This window comes from Aedes aegypti, chromosome 3 (genome assembly GCF_002204515.2).
Source record: "Aedes aegypti strain LVP_AGWG chromosome 3, AaegL5.0 Primary Assembly, whole genome shotgun sequence".
Taxonomy (NCBI): Eukaryota; Metazoa; Arthropoda; class Insecta; order Diptera; family Culicidae; genus Aedes; species Aedes aegypti.
In genome coordinates, this window is record NC_035109.1 from 11,142,474 (window position 1) to 11,167,503 (window position 25,030).

The 25,030-nt window shown below is 40.3% G+C and overlaps 1 protein-coding gene across 1 annotated transcript; it reads left to right on the plus strand.

Annotated features, from left to right (window-relative positions):
* Nucleotides 1-12,846: 12,846 nt before the first annotated feature.
* Nucleotides 12,847-14,535, plus strand: LOC5572846 (gustatory and odorant receptor 24). The gene is made up of 4 exons (XM_001660552.3): nucleotides 12,847-13,124; nucleotides 13,186-13,335; nucleotides 13,406-14,287; nucleotides 14,343-14,535. The coding sequence occupies exons 1-4, from the start codon at nucleotides 12,933-12,935 to the stop codon at nucleotides 14,454-14,456; spliced, it is 1,338 nt and encodes a 445-aa protein (XP_001660602.1). The 5' UTR covers nucleotides 12,847-12,932; the 3' UTR covers nucleotides 14,457-14,535.
* The last annotated feature ends 10,495 nt before the right edge of the window (nucleotides 14,536-25,030 follow it).

Consider the following 25,030-nt stretch of genomic DNA (forward strand, 5'->3'; position numbering starts at 1 on the left):
TAGCATTTCTAACCACAGACCCGTTAGCATATTAAATGTACTTTCCAAAGCCTTTGAAAAAATAGTTTCCGCTCAAATTTCTGACTATGTGAACAGAAATAATTTCTTAAGTCCCTTTCAATCAGGTTTTCGCTGAAACCACAGTACTGAGACAGCTTTGATGAAGATGCATGATGATATTGCTTCATCAATTGATAAAAAAGGGATAGCAGTTCTGTTGTTGATAGATTTTGCGAAAGCGTTTGATCGTGTTTCACATAGAACACTGTTGAATAAACTTGGTGCTCTTTTTGGATTCTCCCGTCCTGCTGTCAAATTAATAGAAACTTATCTTACAAATAGATACCAATCCGTTTTTTTCAATAGTCAATTCTCTTCTTTACGTCCAATTGATTCAGAGGTACCACAAAGATCTATTTTAGGACCCCTTCTGTTTTCCCTTTTCATAAATGACCTTCCAGCCGCATTAAAATTCTGCTCGTAGTTCTTCGACAAAGTTAAGGCGTAGATCAAAGATCATCATTTATTTTAGCTAATCTCGAACTTCAAGGATTAAATAATGAAAGGATTTGAGCTACTGAACAACTTTGCTGGAGATGCCATTTTTCTATAAGGTCAAGATCCTGAGATCTACCAAATAAATGTTCCATGCTCACTAGCGTCACCTGTTGGCAAAATTAAGGATCAACTAACTCTATCAATTATAGCCCTTGAACCACTGAACAACTTTGCCGAAGACGTCATCTTTCTAAGAAGTCAGGCTCCTGGGATATTCGCAAAACCATGCGTGTTGTACAAAGTACAACGTGCGACTACTCGTGTTACAAAAATTCGCGCGACGACCGAAAGGTTAATTAGTATTTTCCTTAGATATCTATGAAAGTTAAAAAGTTCCAATTGCCTTGGACGGCACTCTAACGGCTCAGTGATTTTAATAAATAATTTAACTTCTCTAATCATGGGCTTTCCGGAATTAGACTCTAAATGTCTGGAATATGAGGCAAATGTGAAGAAGCGTCTAGAATAAAAATTATTATATTCATTTCAAATTATTCAAGCTACAGAAGTGAAATCTTTACCACTGTTGAAGAGTTAAGTGCTCTCGAAGGTTTAAAACGTTTAGGAATCATATAGAATGATCCTTTTTCACAGTCCTGAAAGAGTCATATGTATTAAAATGGCAAAAATCGTTGACAAATGCTTTGTAAACCATACAACTTTCGCCAATTCAATAGGTTACTTTTTTACGGAGCTCGTAAATAAAAGGATCTATTTAATAAGTCGAGTCGATCAAAATGACTCGACTGGAGTGACTGTCAGCCGAAAAATTCGCACGACACAGCTCAGTCATTCAAGTTTTTCGAAATTTGTCACTCTATGTGACTGGATTACTGTGGCAGTCGACGAGTAACATCTGAAATTCGGATGGGTACTTTGATCGACAGTGACTACAGACGAGTCACATGAATCATTTCGATTTACAAAATTGACTCCTAAGTGTAGTGTACCTTCTAGATAGTATCCTTGCAAATATCGAAATAATATCGTTTACTCGTCAGTAGGTATGGCAAAGGTCAAAGCTAACAATCCCCTGACCATGTAATTGTTAGCCATATAAAAGATCAATCAACCATTATATCTTTCTCTTTGTTCGCTCACTCCTCGAGCATACAACATCAGCACGGAATAAATAGTAAGTACAATCCTTAACCAGTGTTTGAACCCAACCCACGTGATCCGAAAACATAGTACTAAGTTAAGGTCCAAGAATCCATCATTCAATCATCAGCAATCATTGAAAAACGAAAACCCAGTTTTCTCGTTTAAATTTAAAGAAATCCTTATATAAATCTATCATCGCAACCCAGATAGTAAGTGTATTGCAGTGATAGATTTGTTTGACCGTTGCTTAAATTTTGAGAAAAAAAAACTGGTTTTGAAAATTTGTAAAACGATGATGGTTATTTTCCTCTTAAGCCGATTCAATGGGAAATTATGTATAAGCATAATATGCCTTGCCAGCAGTGCTGGGAATGGTAATAGTAGTAGGCTTGAATTTCGTGAAAATCACGTGGCTCTCTCACTACAGTACTTTAAAATCGTGAATCTCATCAAGTAGCCTATATTGGGTACATGATTTTCTCTAAATCAGTAGTGTCATTGAAGGCTCTAAACGCGGGAAATGCAGCGGGAAATAGAACATTTTTCTACAGTAATTTTGGGTTGCCCTTAGCAACGGGTGTTTTGCAATTTTCAAGGCTTTTTGCCTACAGCAGCGATGGGCGTGAGTTTCACTGGCTTCGCTGACTGTGATTGGCTTTGTTTGACTACTGTAGAGTGAATTTCAAATTTTTTTCCCAACCCTGCTCCTAACATATTTTGAATACCATTCAAAATCCTTATCGATCAAATTTTAATATTACATCAAAACACAACTGCCTCTATAGCTTTAAAATGTTTATATTGATTCTTGTTAGTTTTTTTTTCTATCTTCATTAACGAATTTTTTAGCCTTATGCTAGTTCATTTATGGACAAATGGGCAAACGTTCATATATGGCTCAATAGGTATTCACGTGGATTATGATACTAATATCAGTCTTCGTTCATACCCGGCTCCAATTCCGAGAAACTTTATCGAATTTTCCAGATTTACCACTTTTCGGTACCCCAGAAACTGACTCCACAAGAATCACTTTGGACTGAAATTTCCACGGAATGTCCTCTGGTAAGATGTTTCCTTGAAGATTGTTTGCAGATATTTTATGCAATATTATTCATTATCCAAATAGTGCAGTAATGTGATGTTCGGATGTTCCGTATTTATGAAACCGGGTGTAATATCTATTCATAGTCCACAATAAACATAGACGGCTCAGATTAGGAGAAGGGTGGTAAAATGAACATCTTAAGGATATCATCTTGTTTTTGATAGAGAAACGAGGAATTTGAATACAGTAATGTCCCGCGGTAAATGGCTGGGCATGGCGTACCATTGGTACCTCGCGTACCTGCAGGAATAAAATAGACCCCTTTGTGCGGTCCTTAGCCTCTTGCCCAGCAACTCCTATCCCTACCTCCTCGTGGTACTGGCCGGGGTACGAGTAACCTTGGGGAAGATCGGGTAACCAACCCCCGGTGGGAACTTTGGTCGTATGCTGACAGGGAAGGGGGAGGTTTGCTCTTGCTCTTGCTTCTGCAAACCTTGAGCGTCTGTACTCCATGTTAGGAGCGGCTCACAACAGCGTCTGTTCCCCATGTCAGGGGCGGCTGATCATCGTCCGAGTGCCAGAGAAGGACTCTAAGCTAAACTGCACACTATGGCCCTCCGAACATTTAAGGGGAATGGTCCTCCGGAAATCTTCATTGGAAGTACTCGCATACTTTCCGATGTACTGAAGACCCGCGGTTTCGACATTGTAGTGCTGCAGGAGGTGTGCTGAACAGGAGCATTGGTGCGAACGTTTAGAGGTAATCATACCATCTACCAGAGCTGCGGCAACACACGCGAGCTGGGAACAGCTTTCATAGTGATGGGTGATATGCAAAGGCACGTGATCGGGTGGTGGCCGATCAATGAACGAATGTGCAAGTTAAGAATCAAAGGCCGATTCTTCAACTTCAGCATAATCAACGTGCATAGCCCACACTCCGGAAGCACTGATGATGACAAGGACGCATTTTACACGCAGCTCGAACGCGAGTACGACCGCTGCCCAAGCCACGACGTCAAGATCATCATAGGAGATTTGAACGCTCAGGTTGGCCAGGAGGAGGAGTTTAGACCGACGATTGGAAAGTTCAGCGCCCACCGGCTGACGAACGAGAACGGCCTACGACTGATAGATTTTGCCGCCTCCAAGAACATGGCCATTCGTAGTACCTATTTCCAGCACAGCCTCCCGTATCGGTACACCTGGAGATCACCTCAGCAGACAGAATCGCAAATCGACCACGTTTTGATCGATGGACGGCACTTCTCCGACATAACCGACGTCAGAACCTATCGTGGCGCTAACATTGACTCCGACCACTACCTGATGGTGATGGTGAAACTGCGCCCAAAACTATCCGTCATCAATGATGTACGGTTCCGACGCCCGCCCCGGTACAATCTCGAGCGGCTGAAACAACCGGATGTCGCCAATGCGTACGCGCAGCATCTTGAGGCAGCGTTGCCGGATGAGGGCGAGCTCGATAGGGCCCCTCTTGAGGACTGCTAGAGGACAGTCAAAGCAGCCATTAACGACGCTTCCGAAAGCATTGTCGGATATGTGGAACGGAGCTCAAGAAACGATTGGTTCGACGAGGAGTGCCAGGAGGTTTTAGAGGAGAAGAATGCAGCGCGGGCTGCAATGCTGCAGCATGGTACGCGGCAAAACGTGGAACGATACAGACTGAAGCGGAAGCAGCAAACCCGCCTATTCCGGGACAAAAAGCGCCGCCTGGAAGAGGTGGAATGCCAAGAGATGGAGTTGCTGTACCGTTCTCAAGAAACGCGGAAGTTCTATCAGAAGCTCAACACATCCCGCAAAGGCTTCGTGCCGCGAGCTGAGATGTGCCGGGATAAGGATGGGAGCATCTTGACGGACGGACGCGAGGTGATCGAAAGGTGGAAGCAGCACTACGATGAACACCTGAATGGCGCAGGGAACACAGGCACAGAAGGTCAGGACAGCGAAGGCGATGGCTACGTCAGCACAGAGGACAGCGGAAACCAACCAGCTCCCATGATGGGGGAAGTTAAGGATGCCATTTAACAGCTCAAGAACAACAAGGTCAGAATTAGTCAGAATTTGGGAAACGGAACAGCTACCGGAGGAGTGGAAGCAAGGCGTTATATGCCCTATCTACAAAAAGGGCGACAAACTGGAGTGTGAAAATTAGCGTGCAATCACCATCCTAAACGCCGCCTACAAAGTGCTATCCCAGATTCTCCTCCGTCGCACAGTGGCGGTCCTTCATACAAATATTGGACAAAACATCGAATACGACTCAAATTGCTTAATTATGGTAATCTATCAATTATTTTGGATACCTGATATCATCCCGTTGGAAATAACAGTCAAATTGAAAATTAGATTTTCTAGTTAAATTGGTCCAAATCAAGTTTTTTTCATCCAATCGTATAAAAAAGCTATTACTACAAATTTTTTTGTTGTAATGCAGAAATTTGTGCATATACCTGAACTAAAGGTACAGATTTAACTTCCTTTTAGTAATTCCACTATAGTTTCAAGCGAATTATGACAAATTATATAGATTTGAATGATGAAGTCGATAAATTATAATGAAAAATGAAAATGGAATTTTCACCTCTAGGGGCAAAAAGGGGCAAGAAAAACTATTGCACATTTGAAAGTATGGATAATTTGCTGCTTCATAGTGAGTGACTCATTTTCCCGAAACACTTCACATAAAACGTACGAAGTTTTGAAAATTTAACAAAATTTTGGGGAAAGATTTTTTGAAACTTTTTTTGCTACAAATAACAACTTGATGTGTTAAAATTTATATAATTATAGCCAAAACGAAGGCTTATAACTACGCTTTCAAATGAAACCTATCGAGCTTAAATCGGTTATGATTTTGTTGAGATACAGCTGTTTGAAGTTTGTTAGGTGAATCATAGTTGATGAATTTCGAGCAGTCCAATTTTGCTGACTTTGACACACTAACGATGCCGCCAAAAATCGAAAACAGAACAAATCAATCTCAAATTTTGAGAAATTGTCGCTCAATAGTATAGAAGTCTATAAAAAATATTGACGAGTGATTTTGAGAACATGAATTTTTGAGGTTTTGTCCGGCCATGCGCCACTGTGCGTCGTCTATCACCTATAGCAAACGAGTTCGTGGGAAGTTATCAAGCAGGTTTCATCGACGGCCGCTCGACAACGGACCAGATCTTTTCCGTGCGGCAAATCCTCCAGAAATGCCGTGAGTACCAGGTCCCTACGCACCATTTGTTCATCGATTTCAAGGCGGCATACGATAGTATCGACCGCGTAGAGCTATGGAAAATCATGGACGAGAACAGCTTTCCCGGGAAGCTCACAAGATTGATCAGAGCAACGATGGACGGTGTGCAAAACTGTGTGAAGATCTCGGGCGAACACTCCAGTTCGTTCGAGTCTCGGCGGGGACTACGACAGGGCGACGGACTTTCGTGCCTGTTGTTCAATATTGCGCTTGAAGGTGTCATGCGGAGAGCCGGACTTAACAGTCGAGGCACGATTTTCACGAGATCCGGACAATTTATTTGCTTCGCGGACGACATGGATATTATTGGGAGAAAATTTGAAACGGTGGCAGATTTGTTCACCCGCCTGAAACGCGAAGCAACAAGTGTCGGGCTAATGGTGAATGCGTCGAAAACAAAGTATGTACATGCTGGTTGGCGGAACTGAGCGTGACAGGGCCCGCCTAGGAAGCAGTGTTACGATAGACACGGATACCTTCGAGGTGGTGGACGAGTTCGTCTACCTCGGATCCTTGTTGACGGCTGACAACAATGTTAGTCGGGAAATACGAAGGCGCATCATCAGCGGAAGTCGTGCCTACTATGGGCTCCAGAAAAAACTGCGGTCAAGAAAGATTCACCCCCGCACCAAATGCACGATGTACAAAATGCTCATAAGACCGGTAGTCCTCTATGGGCATGAGGCGTGGACTATGCTCGAGGAGGACTTGCAAGCTCTTGGGGTTTTCGAACGCCGAGTGCTAAGGACGATCTTCGGCGGCGTGCAGGAGAACGGCGTGTGGCGGCGAAGGATGAACCACGAGCTCGCTCAACTCTACGGCGAACCCAGTATCGTGAAGGTAGCTAAAGCTGGAAGGATACGCTGGGCAGGGCATGTTGCAAGAATGCCGGACAACAACCCTGTAAAATGGTGTTCGCTACGAATCCGGTCGGAACAAGAAGGCGTGGGGCGCAGCGAGCTAGGTGGATTGACCAGGTGCACCAGGACCTGGAGAGCGTGTGTCACAGTCGAGGATGGAGAGAAGCGGCCATGAACCGAGTGAATTGGCAAAATATTGTTGGCGAAACTTTATCAAGATAATTGTAAATGTAAAGCCAAATAAGTAAGTAAGTAATGTCCCGATTTTGTCAGCCCCATGCTGAATTTAGGGTTGACAAAATCTGAAAAGAGCTAAAATCGGGAAAAATTTTCGACTGGTTTCAAGTTTTATTTTAACTCAAGGACTTAGTTTTATGATTTTGTTAATATAAAAATTGTGTTGTTTATTTAAATTTTCTATGTACCGTAATCCAAAGTAACATCTGTTCCATGACTAATTATTGAAAATTTCAGATTTTAAAATTTTGATCTTTAGATGATTGTATAGACGTGGCCAAGGCCATAATTGACTTTATGCACCCAATATGGCCAGTATAGACGAGCTTACTCTAACTAAAATAAATATCAATTTTAAGGCTGACAAAATCGGGCAAAAAGGATGATAAAATCGGGGGTAGACAAAATCGGGTCAAAAATGGTGCTAATATCGGGGGTAGACAAAATCGGGGGCTGACAAAATCGGGTCATTACTGTAGTTCTATCGAAAACATCAAAAAACGGATGTTATCTAAAATAGCGACACGAATTCAGACTAAAATAGCTAAAATTTCACATATTTTTATCGCTAGCAAAAGACGATGCAAATGTTCATTTTACCTGCACAATGTGGGTAAAATGAACAACTAGCTGTTGGCGGTAAAATGAACATCATGTAAAACACGTGAGCTAAACAAACATTTTTGAAAATGTTCGTTGCATTTCCGAAAATATATGCATAAGGCCCCATTCACAAAATGCTGAGATGATACAGCTCATACAAAATTTGAAAAATATCCGTACCAAATGTATTACACGGGGGTGGGTGGGTATCAAAAATGACAATTTTTGGCGTTATGAAATATATGAACAAACCCTAAATGATTGTTACCCATTCAAAAAGAAATCTAAAGGTATCAGATTTGACATCATATCATAACGATATTCACTTCACTGAAAACACTCAAGACCTCCATGGTAAAAGCTACGTCAGCTCGTATTTTCAAACATGGTTTTCTAAAATCTTAGTTTTCGTTAACATACTGACTTCAATTGACCTCCTTATCAACTCGGACACTTCGAAATATGCTCTAAATCGTCCGTACGTGATAAAAAATATTGAAATTTGTTTTTTTTTTCTCGGTAAAAGGCTCGGTGTTCATTTCACCACCACTTCCCATACCTGATTCGTTACAAAATTACAGGAAGTCAAATTTAAGGTCTTCAAGGAAACTTTTTCCAGAATAAGCAAATGCCCGGTGGCCGCAGTAATCAAATCCGAATCAACAAACAAACAAAGACAACAAACTCAAACTACAAACAATTTAATAATTCTATGTATACGGGATAAGTATCAGCAGATCGGTACCAGATGCAAGTTCTCCGCCAATCGGAAAATTTGTGCTATCATTTTTATAGGTAAACAGTAACACAAAAACCGAACAGGACAATATTTTTGCAAATCACGCTCGACGAGGTACTAATGTTCAATGTGGTTCATCAAAATCATGCGATAACAAGATCAATTATAATGAAAATTTTAATTTAATTATATCTCAGCTAGGAAGCGAAACACTTGAGTCACTCTAAATTGCAGCGGTTTCTTTGCTGCAACGGATAACCACTTCACCAAACGTGGATAGTCTGGGGCAGCACTTCAACGGGCACTTCCTGATGGTTGTAAAAATTTGGTCATTGGCTAAACGCGTGAGGTTGAATAAACACAACCATAGACGAGTGGCACTCGTTAGTGGGTGCACTGCAGATGCACAAGTGCCCCCATTCAGCATCCTGACCGGACTCGGAATGGACTGGACTGAAATGACACAAGCTGGGATAGAGTTGCAACTGCCGCCTTGGTCAACAGACACTGTGCGGATCTAATGACAGAGTAAATTAATTGAGATATTTTATACACTATCGATTTCAATTAGCGAGAATGCCAGTCATTATCCCAACTTATCGTCGCGAGGTGACCAATTGGGTAGAACACTGAGGGAAGGGGGGAGTGGTTGAGATGAGGACAGTACCGTGAACCAATAAGTGCGGGTGCAATCAACGAACTGCGGCGTAGAATGAGTCCGCTGACGAGAAACGTGATGCAGTTATGGGAAATTACCGAAGATGAATGGCACCGGAGAAAAAGGGCTTAGAATTAATAACCGCAGTACATTTCATGTGAAATGAGCCTTTGAGGACCCAGATAGGCGTAACGGTAAACGCGCAGCTATTCAGCAAGACCAAGCTGAGGGTCGTGGGTTCGAATCCCACCGGTCGAGGATCTTTTCGTATTTTGTTTTCAGGATTTCTCAGGGCATATAGTATCTTTGTACCTGCCGCACGATATACACACGCAAAAATGGCCGATTGGCATAGAAAATTCTTAGTTAGTAACTGTGCACTATGGTCCAGGAATCAGTTTTACGCGGAAAGATGCATTCTGAGCTTTAGAATGAAACATTAGACAAAAACGGTCTTCTACAAAGTTGTTTGTATTAGTTGAGCCCTTTGTTTGGTTTTATTGAAAATTAGGGTGGACCACATTTTCACAGAAATGATTAAACTAACTTTCTTATTTGTAGAAATTATATTATACATGCTTCAGCAAAGTTGTAGACCATTCAATTTCAAGCAACTTTGCCAAAAAAAGTTTTTTTGTATCTCTTAAATTGACCGATTTAGAGCTTTTTTCCTACGGTGGCATAGGGTGGTCCGAACAAAACTGGTTTTCTGGCTCTAGAGTTTTCAATTCAAGTTTCTCATCAAAGTAGTCTATGAAACACTTTTAGAGCTTTGAAAAAAGCATAATTTGGTGAGTGAATAATTTCGCTATCTCCTTTCGTTTAGGAGTTATTGTTGTTTTTCTTCCAAAAACATGCATACTTTGATTGTAAATTTCTCTGATTGGGGCAAACATAAAAAATATCTTTTGACGGCGTTCAAAAGACAAAATAAAGTTGTATATTGTGTCCAAAAATTACAGATGTGTTATTTTTGTAACTCTAATAAAACGTCTTGAAAGTCAAACATTTTTTATCACAAAAACTTTAATAACTTTTGAACTACAATAGATATCAACAATCTTTTTGCATAAAAATTTGCGTTTTGTTAAGTTCTTAAAGTCGTTCATAGACGACTTTGACGAGAAAATAATATCAAAAAAACTAGTGTCAAAAAACTTATTTTTGTTGGACCACCCTGCGATGATTAGGAAAAAATGCTCTAGATTGGTCAAATTTAGAGCTACAGAAAAACTTTTTTTGGCAAAGTTGATCAAAATTTCAAGTTCTACCGCTTTGCTTAAGAGCATATACCAGTATTTTTGCAAATAAAAAAGATGATTGTATGATATGTGTGATATTGTGGACCACCCTAGTTTCAAATTACACAGTATGAAAGCTTACATTTTTAGAAACAATTATGTAGAAGATCATATTTGTCTAAAATTTCATTTTCATTCTCAAAATGCAAAATAATAAAGAAATACATACCATGAAAATCTTCAAAATAGTTTTAGAGCCCTATCCTTCTTATTTCAGATTTCTCGTCAAGGCAGTCTATGAACGACTTTAAGAACTTAACAAAACGCAAATTTTCATGCAAAAATATTGATGATATCTATTTTAGTTCAAAAGTTATTAAAGTTTTTCTGCTTTAAAACCTTTGTTTTTCAAGGCATTTTATTAGAGTTACAAAAATAACACATCTGTAATTTTTTAATATGATATACAATTTTGTTTTGTCTTCTGAATGCCGTCAAAAGATATTTTTTATGTTTGCCCCAATCAGAGATATTCACAATCAAAGTAGGCATGTTTTTGAGAGAAAAATAACAATAACTCCTAAACGAAAGGAGATAGCGAGTTTCTTCACTCACTTAATTACGCATTTTTTAAAGCTCTAAAAGTGTTTCATAGACCACTTTGATGAGAAATTTGAATTGAAAACTCTAGAGCCAGAAAACCAGTTTTGTTCGGACCACCCTATGTCACTGCAGGAAAAAAGCTCTAAATCGGTCAATTTAAGAGATACAAAAAAACTTTTTTTGGCAAAGTTGCTTGAAATTGAATGGTCTATAACTTTGCTGAAGCATGTATACTATAATTTCTACAAATAAGAAAGTTAGTTACACAATTTCTATGAAAATGTGGTCCACCCTAATTTTTAATAACACCAAACAAAGGGCTTAACTAATACAAACAACTTTGTAGAAGACCGTTTTTCTCTAATGTTTCATTCTAAAGCTCAAAATGCATCTTTCCGCGTAAAACTGATTCCTGGACCACTGTGCTGTGGAACTGCTCATAAGAACACTAAGCTGATAAGCATGCTTTGTCCCAGTTAGAACGTAACGCTAGAAAGAATAAAAAGAGTTTTTTAAAATAGAGACTGTCTAAGTTTCTACAAAGAAGGCTTTGTCAGTGAGGGCATTGTTAGCGGGCATATGAACAAAGATGTAACAGTTTTTCATACTTGCAAAAATGGAAAAATTCCCCTAATGCTTCCAAAACTCATCTAATAATATTCCCACATAAAACAAAAGCTCTCAATTTGAAACCTTCAAGTGGACATGATGTCACGATACCTTTCTCATCAATAAATTGTTCAAATGAAGTTAAGTATCATGTAATAGGCTCACCCTAAATAAAAATTAAACTTACAAAAAACACATTGATGGCACTCATGCCAAATGTAACAAATATATAAAATGTTTGTATCCACTAATTAACAAAAAATCAAAACTTTGTCTTAAGAACATGCTTTTGATCTACAAACAAATATCCAGCCCAGCCATGTTGTATGCTGTACCAACATGGACTAGTGTTGTAATAGGTACCAGAAAGAAAGCTCTGCAGAGGATTCAAAATAAAATTTTGAAAATGATTCTTGAGTTCCCTGCCTGGTATAGTATTAATGAGTTACATAGAATATCCAATGTTGAAACATTAGAAAAGTGTTGAATAATATTATTAATAATTTTATACAAAAATTGATTTCTGTTTAGGCGTTTAAAATTAATAATTTTAAACAACCTGATGTCAACCAAACACATTACCATTAACCTCGAGTTGCCACGAGTACCCTGGCTCCATCCCGTACTAATTTTGGTACTGAAAAGTAAATAAATTCCAAATAAAAAAAGGAATTTCGGCTCCGTAAAGCGAGAGCCTTAAATAAACGAACTAGTAAAAAAAAAAACAAATTATTTAATTTAAACGAATATACTTGGCTTTCGGATGCAATTTTTGACACTAAATCAAAAATAATAGACAAATTCAAAAGCTTATGGAAAGACGTTCACGTCATCAATACTCCTGCCGCAAAGATGATGGGTGACATTCAAAAAATGCTTTATGATTCGTTGACCACCGGACGGCAAAACGTGCACCATCAGCACCCGTTCAGCCACCGTTATTGATCGAGTCCATATTGGTGGTGTAGATGAGATTGGCTTCCTCCGCTCAACTCCTCCGATTGGATGTTTGTTGGTTTATGAACTGCACCAGGTATATGAAGGTAGGCGTCCACTATGACTGGTGACTGAGGCACGTCTCGCTGCGCTGGTGGGCTTTATGATGGGGCCGTCCGCTGTTTGCGCGTTTGGGTAGTGAAATAATTCCTCTTGATGATGGCGCTCATGTGACGATGATGCGTTAAATATTCATCGGAAGCGGTGGCGAAGGAGTCGGAACTTTGCCCTTGTTGTTTTTCTTACGATGGTCAGGGTCGTCGCTTTTGCATGCTAACATCGTAAATTTTAAAGTGACACTGGGAACTTTTCCAATTACTAAACCTTTTTGTCGCTAAGTTGACGAAAAACGTGATCCAGTATGCTAGAGTTCTCGACTGAGTAAGGTGTTCTAGAGAATTGACAATGAATCTCAACCAAGACCCCATTCAGTACATCAATTTGAATAACAATGCTCGAACGGTTTTTCTGGACGTGAAACCAATTTACAACGAAGAGAAGCGTAAAGTTTCTAATGGATTTAACAATCGCATTGGATTTCCGCCAATCTCTTCGAGGAGAGTGTTCGGTTTGGAAAGTGAATTTAACACGCGATCGGTGAGTCAAACTGCAGAAGCTTCCTTCCGTCCAGTAACGATCTTACCATATACAATCGCAGGATATAGTTTACGGCACCACGAAGCCAATCTACAACGTTCTACGGATGCTGGGAGTGTTTCCTTTCTCGAGACCTTCACCCGGAGTGACATTATTCGCCTGTGCGAGCCCTGCGATGGCATATTGCGGTGTGCTTTTCGTGACGCTTATGGTAATTTCCGTATGACTAAGTTTGGGTAATACTCCGCGCGGCTAACCTTGCCGATCATATATATTCGTAGGCTTACGTCATCTACATAACCATCCTCCGGGTCCATATTGTCCGCACACTGGAAGGCCGCTTCGAAGAGGCCGTCATCGCTTATCTCTTCATCGTTAACATCCTGCCGGTTCTGATCATTCCGTTGATGTGGTACGAAACTCGTAAGGTCTCCAGTTTGCTCAATCAGTGGGTCGACTTCGAGGCGATCTATCGTAAAACTGCGGGCAGAGAACTGGAGCTGTCATTCAGAACCAAAGCTCTACTGATTGCTATTTTACTGCCGGTTCTATCTTGCCTGGCAGTCATCATAACCCACGTGACAATGGTTGAGTTCCAGTTGGTTCAGGTCATCCCGTATTGCATTTTGGACACGCTAACCTACATGATGGGAGGTTATTGGTATATGACCTGCGAAACTCTCAGTATAACTGCTAACATTCTGGCGGAGGATTTCCAAAGGGCTTTGAGACACGTTGGACCAGCAGCTATGGTATCCGAATACCGCTCGCTATGGCTGCGATTGAGCAAGCTTGCTCGAGAAACGGGATCATCCACGTGTTACACCTTCACATTTCTGTGTCTATACCTCTTCTTCATCATCACTCTTTCGATCTACGGCCTGATGTCGCAAATTTCCGAAGGTTTCGGCATCAAAGACATCGGCCTGGCAGTGACCGCCTTCTGCAGCGTTGGGTTACTCTTCTTCATATGCGACGAAGCTCACTACGCGTCGTTCAACGTTCGGACCAAATTCCAGAAGAAGTTGTTGATGGCAGAGCTCAGTTGGATGAACTCGGATGCACAAACCGAAATCAACATGTTTTTGAGGGCAACCGAGATGAATCCTTCGAGCATCAACTTGGGCGGGTTTTTCGACGTGAACCGGACGCTGTTCAAATCGGTGAGTTTAGTCCTGCAAGATTGAATAACCCTGTTTTAAAATAATTCCATTCCAGCTTTTGGCAACGATGGTGACCTATTTGGTGGTGTTGCTACAGTTCCAAATCAGCATACCAGACGACTCTAGCATGTTAGTGATGCATAATATGACGGGTTCATATCGCGAGTAGATCAATATCCTGATGATTGAGAAAAGGAACTTCTCTCGAAGTAATAAATGTTTCATTAGTGTTGCTTATTATTAACTTTAATTTAATTTTTATTATCCCTGAAGGACCTCGCATCTTATTCCTGCGGGTGCCTTTTGAGAATGCGTATGGGGTTTCTTTTTTGACTTATTTCAGAGTTAAAACCTCCAGCTACTACTAAATTTCCTCATGAATTTCTTTTAGAATGGATTGGGTTAGAAGCAAAAGGTTGTAAGTGACAACTTTAATGTTTTCTCAGTTTTTTTTTAATTCCGTACAAATTGTATGTGAGCCCAGAAATAAGCCACTTTACTTTTGATGGCGCTACGTCCTTCAAGACATCCCAGACAACCAGAAGTCGCATAACAGTTTACGAACAAAGTAATTTAATTAGACAAATTGCATCACATCCGCACTACATGGTGGATGAAATCGTGTGATCGATGGGTTTCCTCGCATAAAACGTTATTTTTTGAGTTCATATGTACATTTTGTTTCGCCCCGTATACTCGTACAAAGTTAGTCGGATCAATCCGTAGCAGCTGTCAAATGAACTTTGTTATCATAAATTAAGTTGCATAAGAGTACAGATTAGTTCGCTTTAAAATCTACACAAATGCACGTATATCGCCTCCACTTTTGTACGTATAAGGCCTTTTCGCATCATCTTAAACGTGAAACTATCCACAAATAAGCATCGCATAACGCAAAAGGTGATTCCGTTATACGTACATTTTGGTTGTCTGGGATGACCTGCGCCACCATGCACTATGGCTTATCAGGTGGCCAATAATCAAAAAATTGATGTGCCCCAAATTTCAATTCTTGTTCACCATTTCATTGTAAACATGTCTGCTAAGAAATCCCCAAAATATTAGGGCATGATTTGCATTGCAAACTCAGATATGAGATGCCAAAGTTGAGCCTATGGAGAAAAACTTGTTTTTTTTTACAAAAACTATGGTTTACTCAAATGAATATGACTTTTTTTCTATAATACTTACGTAAAATGTTTTTACACTATTTGAAAGCTAACAAAAAAGGCTTCCTAGAAACAAGAGAAAAGTAAAAAAATAACTTCAAAATAGTGGCTTTTATGATGTTTTTTTACAAAGCGGTTAAAAAATCAAATAAGCTTATAGTTAACACATCGAGTACTTTTTTGTTCCAAGTTGTCCCAGGCTTAAATCAGTTCCAAGGGTAATTTGAGATGTAAACTAAAGGATCGGGAAGAATTTAGCTGCACAAATTTGCACTTTTTTGATTTAAGGCTTTTTGAATTTTTCCAATATTTTTAACCATTTTCTAATAAAAACAGCTAAAAACTAATTCAGAGAATAACTGAATTTCGCTAAATCATTCATATCATCATTTCTATGTAAGTTTCAATAGTTATAATGGTTTGCACAACGTTAATCGCATAAATGGCTTATATGCATTATAAGTAACAAAGTTTAATATTTCGCCATAGGCCCTATTCAAAAGTTAGTCTCGAAACTTGTTTTTTTTAAATAAAACATCAAATTTGTATCATAAAACTCATAAATACGACATGAGATGGAAAAAATATTTTTGGCCGCCAGTCTGTATGGAAACCGCCCATAGTGCCATGTAACGCCAACTAACTCGGTCCATAGCTGATGGCCCCCAGTTTCTCGATCGCCCCACACTTCCAAGATCCTGCTTCACTTGGTCAAGCCACCTAGCTCGTTGCGCTCCTCTTCGTCTTGTACCGGCCGGATTCAAGGTGAACACCATTTTTGCGGGATTGTTGTCCGGCATTCTCACAACGTGCCCCGCCCATCGTACCCTTCCAGCTTTGGCGACTTTCTGGATGCTGGGTTCACCGTAGAGTTGCGCAAGCTCGTGGTTGATTCTTCTCCTTTATACGCCGTTCTCACATACTCCGCCAAAGATCGTCCTAAACAGACGTCGTTCAAAAACTCCTAGTGCTTACAGGTCCTCTTCCAGCATTGTCCACGTCTCATGCCCGTAGAGGACTACCGGTCTTATCAGCGTCTTGTACATGGTACACTTAGTACGGAGGTTCAGTTTACCAGACCGCAAGGCCTTGTGAAGTCCGTAGTAAGCACGACTTCCGGCAATGGTACACCTTCGAATTTCTCTGCTGTAGTTTTTATCCGGCATTAACAATGATCCGAGGTAGACAAGTTCGTCCACCACCTCGAACTCATCTCTGTCGATCATCACGCGTCTACCAATGCGAGCTCTATCGCTCTCGGTTCCTGCAGTCAGCAGATAGTTCGTCGTATTATCTTTCAATCCATCCCGTTCTGCTTCACGTTTCAGCCTGGTAAACTGTTTAAAAACCACCTGGAACGTTCTTCCGAAAATGTCCATGTCGTCAGCGAAACAGATGAATTGGCTGGATTTATTGAACATCGTGCATGTTTAAGCCCGTTCGTTTCATAACACCTTCTAGCGCAATATTGAACAGGAGGCAGGAAAGACCATCGCCTTGTCGAAGTTCTTTGCGTGTTTCGAACGGGTTCGATAACGCACCCATTCACTTCACACAGCACTGTGCACTATCCAACGTTACCTTGATCAGCCTGGTCAGTTTCCCGGGAAAACCATTCTCGTTCATAATCTTCCATAGCTCTTCGCGGTCGATGATATCATAGGCCGCTTTGAAATCGATGAATAGGTGGTGCGTAGGGACTTGATATTCGCGACACTTTTGGAGGATCTGCCGCAATATATTGATTTGGTCTGTTGTCAATCGCCCGTCCACGAAACCAGCTTGATATTTTCCCACAAATCTGCTTGCAGGGGCGATAGACGGCGGAAGATGATCTGGGAAAGCACTTTATAGGCTTCGTTAAGAATGGTGATCGCTCGATAGTTCTCACATCCTAGCTTGTCACCCTTTTTGTATATTGAATATATTACTCCGTCCTTCCACTCCTCCGGTAGCTGTTCTGTATCCCAAATCCTGGCTATCAATCGGTGCAGACAAGTACCTAGCCAACCTGTCTGGGCCCATTTTAATAAGTTCCGCTCCAATACCATCCTTTCCAGCTGCTTTGTTGTTCTTAAGCTGTTTGATAGGATCCTTAACTTGACCTATTGTGGGAGTTGGCACGTCTCCCTCATCCGCCGTACTGATGAAGCCATTTCTCATGTTGCCTTGGTCTTCCTCCTCTGCGCCATTCAGGTGTTCATCGTAATGCTGCTTTCACCTTTCAATCACCTCACGTACGTTCGTCAAGATACCTTCATCCTTATCCCGACACATTTCGACTCGCGGCACAAAGCCTTTGTGGGATGCATTGAGTTTCTTGTAGAACTTACGCGTTTCTTAAGTACGATACAGCTGCTCTATTTCTTCGCACTCCTACTCTTCCAGGCGGCGCTTTTTATCCCGGAATAGATGGGTTTGCAGTCTGACACTCCTTGTCGAACCAACCGTTCCGTCGATTTCCTTCCACGAACCTAATGGCACTTTACGCTGCGTTGTTAATGGCTGCTTTGACACTACTCCAGCAGTCCTCAAGAGAGGCTTCGGTGAGCTCATCCGGCCACGTTGCTTCTAGGCTTTGTGCGTAATCAGTTGCGACTTTGGGTAGCTTGAGTCGTTCCACATCGTACCGTGTCGGGTGTCGGTACCGAATGTTGTTCACTACGGAAAGTCATTGGAGCACTTTAACCATCACAAGGTAGTGGTCCGAATCAATGTTTGAGCCGCGATAGGTTCGGACGTCGATAATGTCCGAGAAGTGTCTTCCATCAATCAAAAAGTGGTCGATTTGCGATTCAGTCAGTTGGGGTGATCTCCAGGTGTACCGATACGGGAGACTGTGCTGGAAATAGGTACTACGTATGGCCATATTCTTGGAGGCGGCGAAATCAATCAGTCTAAGACCGTTTTCGTTCGTAAGCTGGTGAGCGCTGAACTTCCCTATAATCGGTCTGAATTCCTCCTCCTGGCAAACCTGAGCGTTGAGATCTCCTATAACGATTTTGATATCATGGCTTGGGCTGCTGTCGTATTCACGTTCCAGCAGCGCGTGGAAAGCGTCAGTTCTTTAAGGTGAAGAATCTAGAGAACCGGACAACTATTTGTGAGCTTGAGCTTGATTGGCCGCCCGTGGATGCACTCCAGTATCGCCAGATCAGCTGCACTTACACAAGGAACCAACCGAATGACTGCTTGGGACTAACAGGCATCCTCAGTGTTTAAGTGCTGGTGATCTTCTATTTTTAGGCAACAATGGCACCTGCCACGTCAGAATGCAGACCAATGAGGGGAAGGGGGTGGAATTGATGATGCATTGAACTGACTCCCACGTAGACCGTATATTCCACTGCATCCACGTCAGTTCATGCGGGAGTGTATGGATTGGGGGAAAGGCATGGCAGAGAGGTTTGCTTTTGTGGTTAGCAGACTGCCTATGTATCAGGCGTAAGAAAGGCGTGCGCGTGGAAGTAGGAAGCGTTAGGGAAACGGTTTCTTGTCCGTCTCTGGTTCTAGCGTTTGCTATGAACGAATAGTTTGAGTGGGATATATTTAGAATGGAAGATAGAAGCAAGTGAGAGATATACAACTACAAAGTACGAGGAAAGGGACGGGCCTGGGATTGAACCCATGACCTTCTGTATATGAAGCAGAAGCGGTAGCCATCAGACCACCAACCCCGTCTCTCTAGAGAACCGGACAACTATTTGTGCTGAAAAACTCACTGGCCACTCGCGGTAGTCTGGTTCTCAAGATTCGTGCTCTTGAAAATTCGAGATTTGGCTTCGATGCATCTTCTTCTTAAGGGAACGATTCTCGCTAGACAGGGCGCGTTAACTTTCAGATGCAAAGTTAAGGAAGATAATGTGGGGTCGTGAAGAAATACGATTTCAGCTTGGTTGGTTAACGCGTCCTGTCTAGCGCACTGGAGAGTCGTGGGATCGAAACCCACCAGAACGATACCCTTTATTTTGCATCTCAATTTGTCCAAATTGACATTTTGACCTCCAGTTTTGTCTAACTGTCATTCGGCTGGTAAGCCGTAACAGTGACAACAACCCTAGTTAAAGTGACCAGATGTGATTTGGTCCAACGCGGGACAAAATTATCCAGGGATCCAGGGACCAGGGTCCTTTACGCTTTTACCATTATTCTACAGTAGAAAAAAAATCGTCAGGTGTAAAGGATAAGAGCAAATGTACAAAAAAAAATGCTAGCACAGACAAACAGACGTCACACTCTCATCATTGTCCATCAACCACCTTTTTAACGATCGATTCAAAAATATGGTAGGTGGCCAATCCACCACCTGCAGCGCTTGCATCGTTTTTGTTCGCGTTTGACGTTTACACACTACCGCCATCTGTTGGCCCGTCGGCCAAACACACCATTTTTAGCATTGGGCGTACATGTACTCGTGACTATGATTTTGATCGAAATTTGTTCTAAGTGTTACGTCTGTTTGTCTGTGATGCTAGGTACTCATTTGAAATTCCAATAAATTCTTGAATGATACGAAATTACAAATATTACACTAACAAGCTCAAGGATTTTTTTTATCACAAATGTACTCAAATTAATCTAAAAAAAATCCTTTTTAAACCTTTGGAAAACTTCAAAGTGCTTTCTCCTTTACTATTCCATATCAGCAGGAATGTCCATAGTACCGCAATTTTAAATTTTAAGCTGAAATTTATATGTAAGGAATCACAAAAACATCAATAGAACCATTAGAATTTAAGGGAAGATAATTATTACACAATCCTAAGAAAAACTCGCATGATAATCTAAATGGGTTTCTGTTGCATTCTTTAGATTGTTTCTTTTTTTTTACAAAATCCTCTCATTCTAACATAATCCTGTAAAATTTTCAAACGATTCTGGGCAAGATTCTGGAAGCCTGGGGAGTAGATTCTTACATGAAAATCGTTAGAATACTTTTAGTTAGAATTGGTTCTAGATAACCATGGACCCGATACGATTTTTGTTGTAGAAATTACTTATAAACTTCTACTACTGAAACTTACTCACTCTGTTACTGTCAAGTACACAAGTATTTTAAGTATCCAATGTATGATTACTATTTGGAATTGAAGATGAATTCAAATTAAAATCTTTAAAATGACAGATGTAAAATTTTCATTAGTTTGAACTAATATAGAAAGGAGGGATATTTTCATGATTTTAGTGAAATGCGGGACGTTTCGCGGGACACTTTTCAGCGCGGGACAAATGTTTAGAATGCGGGACTGTCCCGCGAAAAGCGGGACGTCTGGTCACTTTAACCCTAGTTATTAACAATTTTGAAACTTATCAACTTCTCATAATAAGGCAATCCATGAGACAGCTGCGATCAGTTGGTTTTTTGTTTACCATGAGATTTTGACGTTTCACGGTCGGAGTGACCGTTCGATTACAAAGGAAAATGTTAAGCTATGATAACACTCGTAAGTTTTGTTTACCCTTCCATTTCCGTTGTATGCACACTTTTAGCTGTCAGTCCTATCGTGGAAAGTCCTCATGGATAGCCTTATGATTGCCAAATAACCACTCGAAAAAGCTATGTTATATTCTAACCGTTCTTAAAATTTACAAAACACTTCTTATATACTCTTTTACTTATTCGAACACTTTGAGCGGAATCTCAATAAAGAGAATCAAAAAACGTAGATTTGAGTATTGTACCTTTCAATTCCGCCCAAATTGCATTATTTTTCGAAAGATACGCGTATTTCGACTACCACTTGTAGCCTTCTATAGTACCAGTTAATCATATAATTCTTACCTACAAAATTGCTTTAACGATGTATGTTACCGAATAGTATTTCAGCAAAAAAAAAAACAAAACATTTCAAAATTATTGCCTTCGAAAAACAAGGTGCCCAAACTTGCCTCTTTTCCATTTGTCTGTGGATCGTATGCATTGTATCGTTTAAGCAAGATAGTGATTTTACTGTGAAAGTGCTAAAAATAACACTAAGATGAGAAGCAGGCTCTGTCCCAGTGAGGACCTAATGCCAATAAGAAGAAGAAGAATTCCTGGGATATATCTGGAATTCCAGAGGAATTTGGAATTAAAGTTTTTTTATTGAATTTCCAAGCAGAGCTTCTGAAGAATGATTTTTTTATGAACGGGATTTTTAACCCTGAGTTAGTTTTCATCTCGGGACCAACGGCTTTACTTCCCTTCCGAAGGAAGTCGTAACTATAACTTTTGAAGTCATGAGTGACTATGTCGGGGATGGGATTCGATCTCAGGTCCTCGGTGTGAGATTCTAACCACTATACCAGCTCCGTCCCCGAAGAATGAATTGCTAATAGTATTTTGGAATCTTTCGAGATTTTTAAATAAATCTGAAGTAATTCTGGTAATCTAAGAGGAATTTTTGAATTCTTAAAAAAGTTGCTGGTGTTAATACTGAAAGAATCCCCGAAGATTTTCTGGGAAGAATTTCATGATAAGATCCTTAAAGAGTTATTAGAGATGTTCTCGAAGCTACCTTTGGAAGAACTGTCGGAGAAATACTTGATTTCATTTAATTCAGAATCTTCGAAGAAATTCTTTAGTAAAGATATCCCAGAACGGATTATTGAGGGAAAACAAATATTACAGAATCCCACAAAAATTACTTGGGGTAATCACTAAGGAACTATTTGTGAAAATCTCAAGAGTTTGATACTTTTCGGAAAGATTAAAGAAAATACTTCTACAAAAGCATAGGCAATATCCTAAAACAATCTTTGAAGGAAGGCAATGATTCGACTAGTTCTTGAATATATAGGGTAAATGATGGCTTCGGCACCCTGAGGGTATTTTCGGCAACACTAACTTATCGTCCTTGTTTAAATTTATCTTTGGAACAAGAGTTAACTTCAATGTACTCTAAATATTCCTTGAACTATAATCTTCCATGTAAATCACATCTTTCACAAAAATATTATATAACATGGGTTTTATCATTAAATCAAATAAATGCTTACGAAATTATCGTCATTCGTGAGCTGCCGTATAAAACAACACAAGAACAGCTTACAAAAACTCACCACTTTAAAAGGTCCAATTCTCAGCTCCAATGCCAATTTTTTCACACAAGCTACGCACCGATCACTTATGCACTATTAAACTTTTGATTTGTATATAAAGCACTCAAAAATACTTAATTTTTATGCTTTAAATCACAAATTGAAATTAATTCACTTTGATTTCCTCGGCAATCAATTTTTATTGCTGGACTAGGTTGCCAGAAAACCATATTCAATTGCGGTGTATTTATTATTCACGATTTAAATTCACCGAAAAACTAGAACGCAACTAATTAATTTATTGGAATTAGCCAACAAAGCATGCATTGGTAACAATTGAGCCTTTTAATACTTTCTTATTGGTAGATTTTAGGGCATAATCTTCAATATACTGAGAAACATATAAAAGATACGTCTTCTAACAGTTGAACTATTTTGGCAACACTCCTGTTGTTCTACAGGCAATCAGAGGATGATGTTTTTGTGTCAAGTCATAAGTGAATTGATTTGCAAAGGGCCTATTCTGATTTTCTCATACACTGAGAATAATAGGAACGCAAATCAATTTTACTGGGAAAGTTGATCCGAATGGATCGAACAATATTCATAAACCAGAAAAAATCTTGGAACATTTAAAACAAATGTGCAAGTACCGACGTTGGGGTGAGATTTGGCCAAAAATGCGTAAGTCCTCATTTATTTTTGAACAAATTTCGCAATTTGAATTGATGTGTTCGGCTAAAAAAAAATGTATTCTCATTGCAAAAATATATTTCACGGGCAGGCATCAAAATTATCAGATAGACGATGATACTATCATCTATCTGATAGACAACTGATACTACCAGTTCAGCCAGATGATACTATCACTTCTTGTCCATCCTGATAGTATCAATGAGAGAATGGTTCCTGTCAGAGAAAGAGGATAGAGTGATAGTATTCCTATCCCAAAAAATTCTTATGATGATACTATCAGTACAACATCTCTCAAATAACAATGATAGAGGTTCTATCTTTATCAATTGATAAAAATAGAATAAAAGTTGTTGGACGATGGGTATAGAAAATTAACTAAATTCCATATTTAGCAATCCAATGTGGTGGCTTCAGGAGTGTAAGAATTGTTGGAAACCCATGCAATATGGGTATTTTCGGAACGGGCACGATGAGGGGATGACGAAAATCGATGCTCGACGCCATTTTGAAATCCAAGATGGCGGCATCTGGTCAAGGAAAATTGTTGAAAACCCATGCAATATGGGTATTTTCGGAACGGACACGACGAGGGGATGATGAACATCGATATCCGACGCCATTTTGAAATCCAAGATGGCGGCATCTGGTCAAGAAATTGTTGAAAACCCATTCAATATGGGTATTTTCGGAACGGGCACGACGAGGGAATGATGAACATTGATATCCGACGCCATTTTGAAATCCAAGATGGCGGCATCTGGCCAAGGAAGATTGTTGAAAACCCATGCAATATGGGTATTTTTGGGACGGGCGCGACGAGGGGATGATGAAAATCGATGTTCGACGCCATTTTGAAATCCAAGATAATGACCTCCGGATTAGTAAAATCATACCTCGATATAACGTAACCTCTTTATAACTTAACTCAATATAACATGAGCAAAAACATGATTTATGAATGATTCATGATTTCCGTCATCCCCACATCGTGCCCATTCCAAAAATACTCATATTGAATGGGTTTCAATGATTTTACTAAACCAGAGGCCGCCATCTTGGATTTCAAAATGGCGTCGAATATCAATTTCCGTCATCCCCTCGTCGCGCCCGTTCCGAAAATACCCATATTGCATGGGTTTTCAACAATTTTCCTTGACCAGATGCCACCATCTTGGATTTTAAAATGGCGTCGGATATCGATGTTCATCATCCCCTCGTCGTTTTCCTTGACCAGATGCCGGCATCTTGGATTTCAAAATGGCGTCGAGCATCGATTTTCGTCATCCCCTCATCGTGCCCGTTCCGAAAACACCCATATTGCATGGGGACGGACCTGGTGTAGTGGTTAGAACACTCGCCTCTCACGCCGAGGACCTGGGATCGAATCCCATCCCCGACATAGTCACTTATGACGTAAAAAGTTATAGTGACGACTTCCTTCGGAAGGGAAGTAAAGCCGTTGGTCCCGAGATGAACTAGCCCAGGGCTAAAAATCTTGTTAATAAAGTCAAACCAACCAACCAACCCATATTGCATGGATTTTCAGGGATTTTACCAAACCCGAGGCCGCCATCTTGGATTTCAAAATGACGTCGGACATCGATTGCCGTCATTCCCTCGTCGTGCCCGTTCCGAAAATATCCATGAGAACATACCTTGATTTATTTTTATTGGCCTTTTCCCATTATGTGCAAGATTTTGGTTTCAGTATTTGTATCAATGATAGGATATATAGGGATAGCTATATATATTTTTTTTATCTTTATTAACGAGATTTTTAGCCCTGGGCTGTTCATCTCGGGACCAACGGCTTTACTTCCCTTCCGAAGGAAGTCGTCACTGAATTTTTTAGTGACTA